General features: G+C 48.1%; 1 protein-coding gene across 3 annotated transcripts in view; it reads right to left on the bottom strand.

The window, feature by feature from the left end:
* Positions 1 to 15,270, bottom strand: part of MST1 (macrophage stimulating 1) — a 506,796-nt gene that overhangs the window by 101,779 nt on the left and 389,747 nt on the right. For all 3 annotated transcript variants that reach the window (XM_086938776.1, XM_086938778.1, XM_086938777.1), the window contains exon 15: positions 12,793 to 12,870. In XM_086938776.1, the coding sequence (XP_086794902.1) occupies positions 12,793 to 12,870 (78 nt within the window). The remainder of the gene's footprint in view (positions 1 to 12,792; positions 12,871 to 15,270) is intronic.

The raw sequence follows: 15,270 nt of genomic DNA, 5'->3' as shown, positions 1-15,270 counted from the left end.
TCTTTGGGATTTGGATGTCTGAGTTCTCCATGGTTCCGTGTGAGGAGCCTGGAGGTGAGGTGCTGTTTTTGATGTGGAACTAGTAACAGCTCCAACAGGGTGGTGTACCATGGTTGACGGGCCATATGGGAGCTACTAGAATTAGTGCAAGGGAAGTTTGCCGGAGCTTCCCAACTAGAAACAGAATGAGCGGGATAGGAGGAAAAGCCTAGGCAAATGTCCCTGACCAGTTCATCCATAGGGTATTGCCCTTTGACAGTGGATGTGGGAACCTGGAGCCGAAGCTTGGGCATTTTGCGTTTTCTGCTGTGGCGAAAAAGTCTATTTGTGGGAATCCCCATTGTTGAAAGTATGGAAGGAGAATTTGGGGGGGGAAGTTCCCACTTATGAATTTGCGGTCTCCTTCTGCTGAGAAGGTCACAATCTGATTGTTTACTCCTGGGAAGTTTCCTGCCAGAAGATAAATCTTGTGATGGATTGCCCAATTCCAAATGGCTTGAGTGAGTCGTGAAAGTTGGAGATTGCGGTCATGTTGTCTGTTCGGACTAGGACAGTTTTGCTTATGAGGTGAGTTTGAAAAGCTTTGAGCGCTAGAAAAATTGCCCAGAGCTCTAGATGGTTGACGTGGAGGCTTTTGTGCTGTTTTGCTCAGCAGGCCTTGTATCGTGTAATCTTGAAGATGGGCACCCCAAACTGGAATAGATGCGTCTGCTGTGAGCACGATCTGTGGTATAGGGTTGATGAAAGGCAGTACTCTTGATAAATATTGTGAGTTCCACCACAGCAGAGAGCGATGGGTATGGCCATCTACCAACATTAGATTGGTTAATTGACCCTGCGACTGATTCCACTGACGTGCCAAGCACTCTTGTATTGGAAGCATGTGAAGTCTTGCACGGGGTACAATTACGATGCAAGACGCCATCATTCCCAACAGTTGCATGAACACTCTGGTTGGTAAGGCTTGGTTGGACTGAAACTGTAGTATCATAGCTTGAATATTGTGAATTCCGGCGATATTGGGAGAGGCTAGAGTTTTGACTGTATCTAGAGCTCCTCCTAGGTAGGACTGCATCTGCGAAGGATGCAGGTGAGATTTTAGTGCATTGACCGTAAAGCCCAGTTTTTTTTTTTAAACTTTCTTTATGTTTTTCAATGTTCATATCCAGCACAGTAAATTCAGCAAGGTACAAGCCTACAACTGAAACGCTCTCATTTACGAGTAATCTACTGAATAATTGTAACAGTCGGTAAGTTGCATAGTTATAATAAGGATAGTGGAGGCTTGTAGCTGCCCCTCGCGTACCCCCGTAAAGCCCAGTTGATGAAGTAGGTCTATTGTGATGTGTGTGTCGTAGACAATTTTGGTAAGTGCTCACTTTGATGAGCCAGTCGTCTAAATAGGGGAAGACATGAATATGCTGCCTTCTGAGATGAGCCGTGATTACTGCCAGACATTTGGTAAATACTCTGGGCGCTGTAATCACTCTGAAGGGAAGTATTTTGAATTGGTAATGCTTGCCTGCTATCACAAATCTTATGTATTTGCGATGAGCTGAGTGAAAACACGAAAATATGCGTCTTAAGTCTAGAGTAGACTGCCTTTTGTCAAAGTGGAAGTACCTGTTGAAGGGTCACCATGTGAAAGTGTTCTGACAGTGTATATTGGTTTAACGCTCTGAGATCCAGAATACATCTTAGGGAACCGTCCTTTTTGGGAATGAGAACATACAGAGAGTAAACCCTTGAGCCTTGGCACTGTGCTGGAACCGGCTCTATAGCTCCTTTCAGTAAGAGCGATTGCACTTCTTGTTCGAGCAATTGTAGTTGTTTTGGAGACAATTTGTGAGATCGAGGTGGCATATTTGGAGGGTTGCTGGTAAGCTCCAGGCAATAACCATGTTGGATAATTCCAATCACCCGTGTGTCTGTTGTTATAGATTGCCAAATGGGGGGAAATTGTTGAAGTCTTCCCCCCGACAGGTGTGGTATGGTTGGGGGGGAAGCATGAGTAAGTCACTGCTTATTAGGGGAAGGGGAGTTACAGGTGTGTTGCCTTTACCCCTACCTTTAGAGTTGTTCCCTCTCTAACCTCCTCAAGAAAAGCCTCTTGATGGAGAGGACTGGTTATTACCTTTGTAAATGGAGGTATTCTGGTCTGAGGATGTGGTTTTGTAGGTTTGTAGGAGAATGGAGCGCTCCCATGGATTTGGCCACTTCAGTGTCCTTTTTCTTTTTTTCTAATGCCTGATCTACCTCAGGACCAAAAAGTTGTTTATCAAATGGTGTGTTTAGTATGGATTGTTAGACCTCAGGTTTAAACCCGGAGATCCTTAACCAAGCAAAATGCTTGTGTTGATCTCTCTAGCCGCAGTATCGGCAGCATGTAGCGCACACCTTGTGGAGTACTTTGAAATAAATTTTCCCTCATTTACCAAATCCTGCGCTTTTGCTTTATGCTCACCTGGGAGATTGCAAATGCTACTTACCAGTATGCATCTGTTCTTGGCATGTAGGGCTGCTGACATTCATATCTGTGCATAGTCCGCCACCTAGTGTTGGGTCCGGATGATTGCACATTGTTGTCCTGGAAGAGTCTTCGAAGTATCACGAGATAGGTGGCTCCTCCCCTGGACTACAGTGCGCATGGGCATCGCCTCCATCCCCAGATTGTTTTTAGCCATAGGCAGAGATGGAGTGCAGAAGTGAGTGATGACCATGCTATGAGCATATGTTTGTATATGAATACATACTGCAGCTGCTACAGGCGCCGGGGAGGAGGGTGGGCGATATGAATGTCAGCAGCCCTACATGCCAAGAACAGATGCATACTGGTAAGTAGCATTTGCAGTTCGAGGCATGTGGGCTGCTGAATTCATATCTGTGCATAGAATACATAGCAGTCCCTCCATTAGCGGCGGCCGCCCGTGCCAGCTGCAGCAGTCTGAAAAAGCGTTTTTAGAACAGCCTGACCAACAGCTGCCTGTTGTTTTGAATGCACGTCTACACAGTAGTGCTTGGTGAAAGTATGAGTGGTAGACCATGTGGCTGCTCTACAGATGTCTTCCAAGGGAATGTTACCTAAGAACGCCATAGAGGCCCCCAACTTTCTAGTGGAGTGGGCCCTCGGTGGTATAGTGAGAGTGCGCTTTGCTTTAGCGTAGCAGATCTGAATGCACTTTACTATCCATCTAGCTATTCCTGCTTTGGAGATTGCGTTTCCCTTGTGTTGAGTGGCAAAAGCAACAAAAAGTTGTTTGGTTTTGCGGAAATCTTTTGTCCTGTCCACATAATACATCAAGGCCCTTTTTACATCAAGAGTGTGGAGCATCCGCTCCGCCAGCGTCTCCGGGTTTTGGAAGAACACCGGCAATTCAATAGTTTGGTTCATGTGGAACTGTGAGACCACTTTGGGCAAGAATTTAGGGTTAGTGCGGAGCACCACCCTGTTGGCATGGACCTGGAAGAAAGGTTCTTGGATGGTGAGCGCCTGCAGTTCGCTAACCCTCCGTAGCGATGTGATTGCTACTAAGAAAGCCACCTTCCAGGTCAGAAACTGCAGTTCGCAAGAGTGTAGTGGCTCAAAGGGGGGACCCATCAGCCTTGTAAGAACCACATTGAGGTTCCATTCCGGTGCTGGTGGAGTCCTTGGTGGAATGACTCTCTTGAGTCCTTCCAGAAAAGCCTTGATAGCAGGGACCTTAAAGAGTGACAGGTGTTGCCTATTTTGGAGGTATGCGGCCATAGCCGACAGGTGAATGCGGATGGAAGAGTAAGCTAGATTACACCGATATAGGTGAAAGAGGTAACATATGATGTTTTGAATGGAAGCGTCTAGCGGGTCAATGCTGTGCTCCACGCAGTAGACGACAAACCTCTTCCATTTAGCCGCATAACAAGCTCTAGTAGTGGGCTTTCTCGCTTCCCGAATGATGTCCATGCAATCGGGAGGAAGATTAAGGTAGCCAAACTCTAGGACTTCAGGAGCCAGATCGCCAGGTTGAGCTGTTGCGGATCTGGGTGCTGAATGTCGCCATGGCTCTGCGTCAGAAGGCTGGGAGTGAGATGAAGCCTTTGATGCGGTACCACGGAGAGTTCCAGAAACGTGGTGTACCATGGTTGGCGAGCCCACGTAGGAGCAACCAGGATGAGAGTCATCGAGTGCTGCCTGAGCTTGCGTGCCACCAGCGGTATCAGAGGTGCTGGGGGAAAAGCGTACGCAAATCTGCCTGACCAGTTCATCCACATCGCATTGCCCTGTGATTGGGGGTGTGGGAACCTGGCGGCGAAGCTTTGGCATTTTGCGTTCTCCTTTGTGGCAAACAGGTCTATCTCTGGATGACCCCACCTTTGGAAGTACGGTTGAAGTACTGATGGATGTAACTCCCACTCGTGCATCTGATGGCTGTGTCTGCTGAGCAGATCCGCCATCTGGTTGTCCTTGCCTGGGAGATGTTCTGCCATGAGGAACATGTTTCTCTGAATGGCCCACTTCCACATGCTCTGAGCCAGATGAGACAGCTGTGGAGAGTGTGTTCCCCCCTGCTTCTGGATGTAGTACATGGCGGTCATGTTGTCCGTCCGGATCAACACGACCTTGTTGCACAGATGTACTTTGAACGCCTTTAAGGCCATGAAGATTGCCATCAGTTCCAACACATTGATGTGCATCTTCCTTTGCTGAAGTGTCCATAGTCCCTGCACTGTGTAATGGAGTACATGAGCTCCCCATCCCTGGAGAGAGGCGTCCGTTGTCAGGATGATCTGTGGGACAGGCTCTTGGAATGGTCGGCCCTTGCAGAGGTTTTGTGGCTTCCACCAATGCAGAGAGTTGTACGCCCGACCGCTCACCAACACTAGGTCTGTCAGTTGCCCATGAGCCTGAGTCCACTGACGTGCCAGGCACTCCTGAAGCGGACGCATATGTAGTCTCGCGTGCGGGACAATGGAGATGCAGGAGGCCATCATGCCTATCAACTGCATGAACACCCTCGCTGGAAGCGAGGTCTGGGGTCTGAATCGTTGGATCAGCGCCTGGATGCCGGCGATTCTCACTGAACTCGGCTGCGCAGTGGCCGCCAGAGTGTTGATTGTCGCGCCCAGATACTGACGCACGTGGGCGGGCTGGAGATCGGACTTGGGGTAGTTCAGAGAGAATCCCAGATCGTGCAGGAGGTGAATGGTGCGTGACACGTGGTCTACGCACTGCTGTTCCGTCTTTGCCTGAATAAGCCAGTCGTCGAGGTATGGAAAGACATGGACGTGCTGGCGACGGAGATGCGCTGCTACAGTCGCGAGGCACTTGGTGAAAACTCTTGGTGCCGTGGTGACCCCGAACGGCAGGACCCTGAACTGGTAATGCTGGTCTAAGATCTTGAATCTGAGATACTTCCTGTGTGAAGGATGCAGGGGAATGTGAAAATAGGCATCCTTCAGATCCAGCGTCGCCAGGAAGTCCCCCTGCTGGAGTAGGGGAAGCACCTGCTGCAACGTGAGCATATGGAAGTGCTCTGAGTTGATGTACCAGTTCAGGGGCCTGAGGTCCAGGATCGGCCTGAGTGATCCGTCCTTTTTGGGAATGAGAAAATACAGGGAGTAAACCCCTGTTCCCTGTTCTTGCAATGGAACGAGCTCTATCGCCCCTTTTTGCAGCATGATTAGTACTTCTTGCTGCAACAAGGTCAAGTGCTCGTCGGACATAGCACGGCCTCTTGGCGGTATGTCCGGTGGAATGGACGTAAGTTCTAGACAGTACCCGCACTGAATAAGAGACCTCACCCACCTGTCCGTGGTGATGGACCTCCACGCCGGCAGGAACTGCTGTAGTCTCCCCCCGACAGGTGTTGTGTGATCGGGGGGAAGTGACAAGACGTCACTGCTTGTTGGAGGCGGTGGACCTGGAGGCATTGTTTCCACGTCCCCTGCCCTTGATATTATTGCCTCTGTAGCCACCCCTGCCCTTGTTGTTGTTATACGAGGACTGGGTGTTACCCTTGTAGTATTGCGTGGTTTGGGGTGCCTGGCCTCTTGAGGTGCCTCTTGAATTGGAGCGGCGAAAAGAACCACCCCGAAACTGCTGGCTTTGTAAAGCCCCCATAGACTTGGCAGTTTCGGTATCTTTTTTCATCTTTTCTAGGGAGGCATCTACTTCAGGGCCGAACAGATGGTCAGGATTCACCGTCTGACCCAGTAATGTGGTTTGTATGTCGGGCTTGAACCCAGAAATTCGAAGCCAGGCATGGCGTCTGAGTAACACGCTTGTATTGATAGCCCTGGAGGCAGTGTCTGCTACATCTAGGGCACATTTGATGGATGCATTAGTAATGAGTTTACCCTCCTGAATGAGCATCTCCCCCGCCTCCTTGTATTGGTCAGGCAAGTGTTGTAGGATGGCCTCTAATGTGTCGTAATGGGCCCTATCATAACGTGCAAGCAGGGCTTGGGTGTTAGAGATCCTCCAAATGTTTGCTGCCTGTGCAGCAATGCGTTTGCCCGATGCCTCAAAGATCTTTGACTCTTTGTCTGGGGGAGGAGCATCACCAGTGGTCTGCGAATTCGCCCTCTTTCGAGCGTTGGACACCACCAGGGAGTCCAATGGCAAATGTCCCTTAATATACGTGGGATCCGTGGGCGCCGCCTTATACTTCCTGTCGATGCGAGGATTGACCACCCGCGCCCGGGTGGGCTCCTTAAATACCTCCTGTGCATGCTTCAGCACCCCTTGGAGCATAGGTAGCGTCTTGACTTGCTTTTCGGCTACCGAGAAGGTGTCGACCAAGAAGTCCGCATCCACCGGGTCTGAGTGCAGTTCGACGTCATGGTTCGCTGCAGCTCTTTCTATTAATGCATTAAACGCCGCCGAGTCCCCCGTCGGGGACGTCTTAGTGGCGAAAAGTTGAGTGTCCTGACCCGACTGCAGGTCGTCCGTGTCGCCTCCTGCTGTCCAGGGCACTTGCTCCTCGTCCTGATCCGAGTACGCAGGATATGTGTACTCATCGTATTCCTCCTCCACCTCAGGCACTGGGGAATGGGCCGGCGAGCGTTCCATGGCTTGTGGGGACAGAGGTTCCATCAGAGCCGAAGAGTCCGCAGAGTACTTTTTGTTCTTTAATGGAATCCGAAAGGGTTCCAATGGCGGCTCCGAGGTAATCTTTCTCTTGAGGAGCGACAATTTTCCGGTGTTGGCGTCGATTGTCACCTCTCGACGTTCCTCCACCGCGAGCGGTTGGAGCCGAAGCTTCGATACCACCAAGGCAGCTTTCGGCGTCAATGCTTGTTGAGAATGCCCGCTCTGCTTAGGCGCGAAGGCCTTCGGCGCCGACTTGGGAGGAAGGGTAAAACGGATGGGCGTTTGTCCCTTGGCAGGCTTCGGCGTGGGCCTTGGCACGCCAGCGTCCTGGCTGGGAACCACAGTGGACTGTTGGATCCGCTTCAAGGATTCTCCCACCTTCTTAGTAAGGGATGCCGAGGGCTGGACTGTCTCGAGCGTCTCTTCGTCTCCGAGAGCCCGTTCGTCTGCAGGCCTCTTCTTCGGTGCCGACGCCTCTTGGCCCGTCGCACCGTCGGCGTGACGCTTCTTCGAAGCGTCTTCGGGTCCACGACCCCTCTCGGTGCCGACACAGCCGCGTCGGAAGTCTTCACCTTCGGCGCCGACCCCGAGGACTTCGGGTCGGCCATTTTGGCGCGGCTTTTGTGGTCGGCCATCTTGGCGTGGCTCTTCGAGTCGGCCATTTTGGGTTTCGTGGAAGTTGACGCCTCCAGAACCTTCTTTACCAACGCCAGTTTCGGTTTCGGTTTCGCATCCGAGGGTGCGTGACCGGTTGGCTTCACTTTCGGTTTCTTGCCAGAAATGTCCGTGACCGGGCCCGGGGGCGGGGACGTAGGACTTGTAGTAAGATCTCGGGTAAGGCCCGAAGGCGATCCCTCGACCTGGGCCGTATGACGGGGGGAAACCCCGGAGTCCGTTTGGGGATGCTCTTCCTCTGAGCTATCTCCCATGGCGGCACAAATCAGTTCGTCGTCCCCTACCTCACCGGAGACTTCGTCGCCGGCCTCCTCGTCCGCGTCGTAGGCCTCTTCTTCGGACGCGGGGCCAGAGTCCGACTCTTGCACGCCGGCTTCCTCCTCAATCGACTCCCGAAAGACGACATCAGGTGTGGGTGCCGAAGCCGACAACTGTGCCTGGAGTCGATTAGCCCGGCGAATCTTCAAAGTTTTCTTACTCCTAAACTTTGAACAAGCCATGCAGGTGTCTTCACGGTGATCCGGCGACAAGCATGTGTTGCACACAGGGTGCACGTCGAGGTGCGAGTATTTCGAGTGACATAGCGGACACTTCTTGAATGGAGTCCGCTCCATCGCAAATGAGTTAGTGTAGGCCCGTCCGCGTCGAAGCACGTGGAAGGGTAGTAGGAGATTGGAGCTGAGAGTCAGTAAGAAAACCCGAACGCAACTATACCGACGCCCAGCCTAAAGACCTTTTGGTCTCAAGTAAAATCGAACAACTATCGGTTCCGAAGGAGGGAACCGAAAACACATCCGAACCCTATGGCGGAAAAAAACAATCTGGGGATGGAGGCGATGCCCATGCGCACTGTAGTCCAGGGGAGGAGCCACCTATCTCGTGATACTTCGAAGACTCTTCCAGGACAACAATGTGCAATCATCCGGACCCAACACTAGGTGGCGGACTATGCACAGATATGAATTCAGCAGCCCACATGCCTCGAACATTGAAGTAATTGCTCCATCTCATCCCAGTGTGCCCTGTCATACCTGGCTAACAGGCCCTGTGTATTTGCAATGCGCCAGTGATTAGCTTGAGCAGCTATGCGCTTGCCAGAAGCATCTATTAACTGAGACTCTATCTGGTGAAGTAGTCTTTCCCGATGTTTGGGAATTCGCCCGCTTACGAATATTGGACACTACCAAAGAATCTAGAGGCAACTGGCTTTTTCTAAATACCTGGTCAGTTGGGGAGTCCTTATATTTCTTGTCAACTCTAGGAGTCAAGATGCGTGCCCGCACGGGGTCTTTAAACGTTTAATCAGCGTGCCTCATCATGCTCTTAAGCATAGGAAGTATTTGAAACGACCTATGTGTGGATCCAAAAGTTTCAAACAAAAAATTCATTCTCTAATGATTCTTTCTGCAGTGCCACCCCATGATATTGTGCAACCCTGGCAACGAGTTCCGGAAAGGAAACATTGTCATCTGGAAGAGATGGCTTGGCTGGGTAAAGGTCTGGATCATTATCTGCTGGAGGATCAATTGTGTAATCTCTCCATGTTTCTACTGGTAAATGTGTACCCCTATCGTCAATATCATCGTCATCATGGTGAGTTTGTGGAGAATCCTGAGGTGTGATTTGCAAAGGATTTGAAGGTGGAGAAGGAGGTGGTGGAGGGGATGATGGTGGTGGATGAAAAGGACTGGTAGCATCTGACTTCCTCTTTAAAGGGATCTTGTAATGAGTATTGTCTTCAGGAAGCTTGTTTTTCTGAGGTACTTTGGTATGAATATGACCAGTTTCAGGGTTAATATACAGTCTCTTTTGTTTTCAGATCTGTTTTCGGTGGAACAATGTCTACATTCGGATCCGAAGGGACATCTTTCTGTTTCGGCGCCAGCGTTTTTTATGCTGGTGTGGGCTGGACTTACGGTACTGAAGATTTCGGCTCCGAAGGCTGCTTGACTTTCGGCATGGAGATTTTCTGCTCCGAGATGGATTTGTGTTTGGAACTGGAGGGTTTTGGTTCTGACTCTGATTTTTGCCAACTCGGTACTGAGCCGGAAGGCTTGACTGGCTGTTTCGAAGGCGGGAGGCTGAAAACATCTTCTCTGTGCCGACCTTGGCCAGGAGGCAGAGGTGGTAGTGCCGAAGTCTTGTGCTTTTTGTCAGTGTTTTGGAGGGGCAAGGGGTCTTCCATATTCACGTCACCCTGTTCCTGCGGCAGTTCTTCTGCATCGAGGTCTATCTCTAGCTCCGAATCAGAGTCTTGCATGGAGATTCTTCTTCCTCCACTGCCGCTTCTTGACCGGAGTCTTCAATGAAGATGTCCGGCGTGTCTTCGATGCTTTGACGCTGCATCTCTCGACATCGAGCCCAACCATCGCAAAGACTTTTGTTCGATCGAAACGATCTGCAAGCATCTCAAGTCTTCTTCCTGTGCTCCGGAGACAAGCACAAGCAACACACCTTGTGTGAATCAGTGTGTGAACACTTTGCATGGCACTGAGGGCAGAATTTGAACAGTGTCTGTTCCATTGATGGAGAGCTGAATCGATGCAGTTAGGCCCGAGGGCCATCCACGAAGCTGATTGAAAAGTATATTCCGTTGACCGAAACGATATGCGGAGAAGTGGGAAACGCATTCAATACAATACTTTCGAGGGTCGAGAGGATTGCGCGTCAAGGGGAAACCGAAGAAATGGTTTTAAACCGGAGCTCAACAATACAATCTAACTATGGAGTCGATGACCATGCGCACTATCACTATCTTCCCTCGTGACTAGGAAAGACTTCTTCGAAAAAAAAACAACTTGCAAACATCCTGATCCAACACTAGATGGCAGGAGTATGCAAAGCATGTGTATCTACAGCACACATGCCTCGAACATGCAGTTTCGATGAAAGTCGATCTTAAATAATGGAAACAGGTTTGCAATGGAACTAAAGTTTGGAAAACTATAAACCTTGGGCCTCATCTCTCTGTATCTAAGGACTAGACTATATATAGGTAACAGTGCAAAACTACACCTAAAACCGGTTTCTCCACTCACCCACATCTGAACCACTTACTGTCCCTTGTTACAAGCAAACAAAATGCTCAACATGTAGGTATCTCATCCCTCGTAACTTTAAAAAGATAGCAAGCATACTAGTATTGCACCTTTGAAACAGGTGACAGCAGCATACATATGACACCGCTATGAATGCTAAATAATAGAATTTGCCAGAATAGCATCATTCTTGCAAGAGCACCACAAAGCATATGCAGCTAGGTGTGGGCTTCCCTTCTTAAACAGACAGAACCAGATTCATCTTGTGTCTTGCTTCTCTGGTTTTTACTGTTGTGGAACAAGTGATTTAAGAGTTCTAGATAATTCTATTTATAATTCAAGATCCTTGTCTGACATACCACTTGCCTATAATCAAGCTCTGCTAGTCTTTCAATATATCTGATATGAAGCTCGTGAATCGGCTAACACTAACCTATGTGTAGGCATAGATAAATCCATGCTGAATTACATATTACAAAAGTAATTTTGATCCAATACAGCTATTTACTATTTAAGGGCAAAGCAAGAACATGTCTGTCTCCAATATGGCCCTCTTATATGCTCGCTCAGACAGGGGGTCTCTATCTGGGAGAGGCTGAAATGGTCAGGGGTGCATGCAGCTCTTGATGGCAGCTGCTACGAGAAAGGCAGCCATGGAGTCAACAAATGGCTGCACAGGCTCTGCAGCCACCTGTTACTGCACCGTGTGCTGGAGAGGGGTGGTGCAGACAGCAGTTTAGCTTCTGGGACATATGCCCTGACCTGGCTGCCCCCCAGGGAGAGAGAGTGTGGAATGACAATGCAGGGGAGGAAAGCTTTGGTGGGGCATGGAAACCCATGCCTCATTTAAAACACAAGTAGGTACATGAAGATCCAGTAGCACCTCCACTTTAGAAACCTCTACCCTTGGCTCAGAAATACGACAATGCACATTATTACCTTGGAAACAAAGGGTTCAACATGTAGTTTAATTTTGCCCAGTAAATAGCCAAGTAGTGTCCAGAGAACCCCCGCTGCCTGTCATGCAGCTCAGGTCTGTATGCTGTTCCTGTTCTTGCTGATGGGAGTCTATAATGTGTAAACTTACCACTAGCTAGTGCTTGCCCCGTTGTGAAATAGGCTGGCGCTGCCCCACCAATTGCAGTCCCTGCATTAACGGCTGCTTGCGACTATTTCTGCTTGATTTCCAAGTATGGCTGTTCCCCTGCGTTTGATGCCGTTGTGCTGTTGCTTATTTACTACTGCCCCACATTGCCTTATGCTTTTCGTGCACCTGATTTATAGTAATGCATTTGGCTGTGTGGTACTCTCAGGGTGTTCTGACTACTGTTGCTCCTCGCTTTGATGCCTGTTTGTATTGGCAGTCACAGTAGCCGGCTTTTGTTCATGCCTGTGATGCATCCTGTCTGTGGTGCATGTGTCCCACTGTCCCTGTAATATTTGGTGCTGATGCCTAAGGCTATCAAAACAGGGGAGAGGGAGACATTATTCCAATGTTTCCATCTTTTTTCATGGCCCTTAGCTTGAGGTGCATAATTTATTTATAGATTTTGAAGGTCACAAGTCCTCTTTATTAACTATGACGCACTTAACACAGATATACAAAAGTATAGATGCAGATGGTAGCATCCTTTCATAGGCTTAAGAATATTTTTTGTAAGTTAGAAATAGGTGCATGTGTGATGCTGACCCGTTTATGATCAAGCTGCACAAAAGCATTTCATATACCTTCAGATCTCCCTGCTTGTAATGCATGTGTGCCTCTCTTGCCCATATCTAGTTCCTGGCATTTTTCCATCTAGCCTACACCCAGTGTCGCCTTGTGTTCTAAGATTTTAAAATTCAAAGGCACATGACGGCCAATTATCTGATTATTCACGATTCAAAAATAAAATTGCTCTACCCAGTAAGGATATAATTTTGTATTCTAAGGGACCTCTTGAGATTTATCAGCAAAGCAGTCCAATCAAAATAAAGATCCTAAGCCTTTGTAATATGCAGCAACTTTACCAAGAGGAGAAACACTGTCGAGTGCTGATGACCCAATTTTCCTGGACTAGGGAACCACCACAGAAGTGCTCTCCATTCCTACAAGGAAGACAAAGCAAATACATATAAGGACATCAAGCCATATCAGAGAAACTTTAAGAGAGGTGAAAGATGTACATAAAATACAAAGATAATATGCATGGATGACCTTACTCAAAACCACAGCGAGTTTAACTAGCAGATGGTTTGACGGTTTGAGGTTCAAACATCATATGAAACAGTTAAAGCAACATTGGCTAATGTACAGTCTGTTTGAGTAGAATTATTTAGCTGGGTCACCTGTCTCTAAGTTAATAGTAGTTCTAAGTACCATTGATCAGAATTTTATGAACACCAAATCTGTGGGAAACCTCAGTGTTGTGCCTTGCACTTTGCCTATTTCACATAATATGCATTCAAAACAAAACTTACATGATAAGTTAGGCTGAATTAAGAGAACAAATATGCAATATATGGAGTAAGTTTCAGAATCCACTTCAGAAGGGCGGGGCAAGTTTGTGGGACCAGCAGTTTGCCTATTCTGGTTTTAGTGTGACCCTTTGAGAGTCAACTTCCTAGGACCCATTGCTTTCTCAAAGTTTCCATTCTGATCCCTGAAGAAGACAAGGTAGACCAGAGAGTTTGGTCATGCATGCTAGATGTAGCTGCTATTTCCCCTCCATGACTCCTACACTGTACATTCAATGGCTAAGACTGTATCGCAACCTCAAGTGGGACGACATTCCTGCAGGCGCTCAGACCACTTAAATTCTGGCTGGTACCCAAATATAAAGTTGTGGGTCAGGACTTTGGACCATTTCAGAGCCATGGTTAGAGCAAAAAGCAAACACAAGGAGACGATGGATGGACCGCGGAAACTTTTCAGACACTCGCCCCCCAGACTCAGATCTGGGTTGAATCCATCCTCGTTCTTTAGCTCATTTGGCCACCCCAGTTTAGCCACAGCCATATGCAAATCAGGCTTGATCCTGTTCCTTAAGGGAACAGTCCAGTCTGAACTGCCAAGCCAGGTCTCAAGCATCCTGGGACCGGTTTCGGGATAACACCCCTCATCAGCCAGGCTAGCTGGAATCCAGTGACAAAGCGAGCAAGGGACCCACGTCTTGACATACCCTGCCAACTTAGGGTGAACAAAGCAAATACAAGGAGATGATAAACGGAGCATTGAAACTTTTCAGACACTCATCCTCAGTCACAGATCTGGGTTGAATCCATCAACATACTTTAGCTCACTTCGCCACCCCAGTTCAGACCCAGCAATATGAAAATAAGTCTTGACACTGTTCCTTATGGGAACAGTCCAGCCCGAATTGCCAAAACAGGTCTTCCCTGTACCGGGAACAAGAATCCTGGGACCGGTTTCGGAATAACACCCCTCATGAGCCAGGCTAGCTTCAATCCAGTGGCAAAAAGCTCCCTAAAGGGGGTGATCAAGCAGACAGAAGCTCAACAGTTGATACTTCACAATCCAAATGTTCAGCAAGAGCTGTAAAGATCAGTCCGGATATAAAATATATTTCACAGATATCAAATTGGTAGAGCAAGGAACCTCATACAGGTAATGGAAGTAAGAAAGGCTACAGGGTTGATCACTGTTATTTTATTTAATACTTTTACATGATTGTGTTGTTTCTGGATGGCGGATTAGATCTAGAACTTGAAGTACTCCCCAAGATGGGTCAGTGATTAGCACTCGGTGGCAAGGCCACCTTCATTGCAATGCAAAATCTGGATGGCACGGCCTTTGTTTACCCACCTCTACAAAATTGGTATTCTTGTTTGCAAGATGGCATCACAGATGCCAGCAGTCCAAGAGGAGGGAAATTATAGAAAGAGGAACATTTCTACTTCAAACTATTAACTGTTTATTTTGCAGATAAAGATGTAGTCAAAATGATGCCCCCAAAAATTAATTTTCCTCTCAGATTGGAAAATGTGTTGACAGTCAACCCTGAAGCTGGTACAGGCGGGGAAGAGAGAGAAGGTGATGTGGGGTAGATCCACATGTTTGGCAAAATGTGGCAGAGATTGCTGCAGCATTAATGTTTAGAACATAAGGTCTCAATTAAACCAGAGTACCACTCCAGGACCTAGTCAACTGGTGTTGAAAATATCCAAGTAGTATGAAGGGGTGAAAAAGCACCTCGCTAGAAGTAAGTAGACAAATAATAGCTGGCAGATTCTACATCTAGCAAAATATGCAGCATACAAACACAATCTTTGATTTAATTAAACTTCATTTTTGAGATGAACTGTCTTAAATGCCAATTTCAAGGAGGTTACACCAAATGCCCTACATACAAAGCCATTCTAACAAAGTACAAGTAACAGGGGTTTCGGAAGAGGTACTCAATCTGTGAAATCAAAATTGTACACAGGATTTCAAGTTTAACCAATTCACGAAAAGACGCTTAATTGCTCGGTCTGCAATTTGATTTT

The sequence above is a fragment of the Lissotriton vulgaris genome, chromosome 9 (genome assembly GCF_964263255.1).
Source record: "Lissotriton vulgaris chromosome 9, aLisVul1.2, whole genome shotgun sequence".
Lineage (NCBI taxonomy): Eukaryota > Metazoa > Chordata > Amphibia > Caudata > Salamandridae > Lissotriton > Lissotriton vulgaris.
The sequence above is the reverse complement of the archived record's forward strand: the minus strand, read 5'-3'. Positions and strand labels throughout refer to the sequence as shown.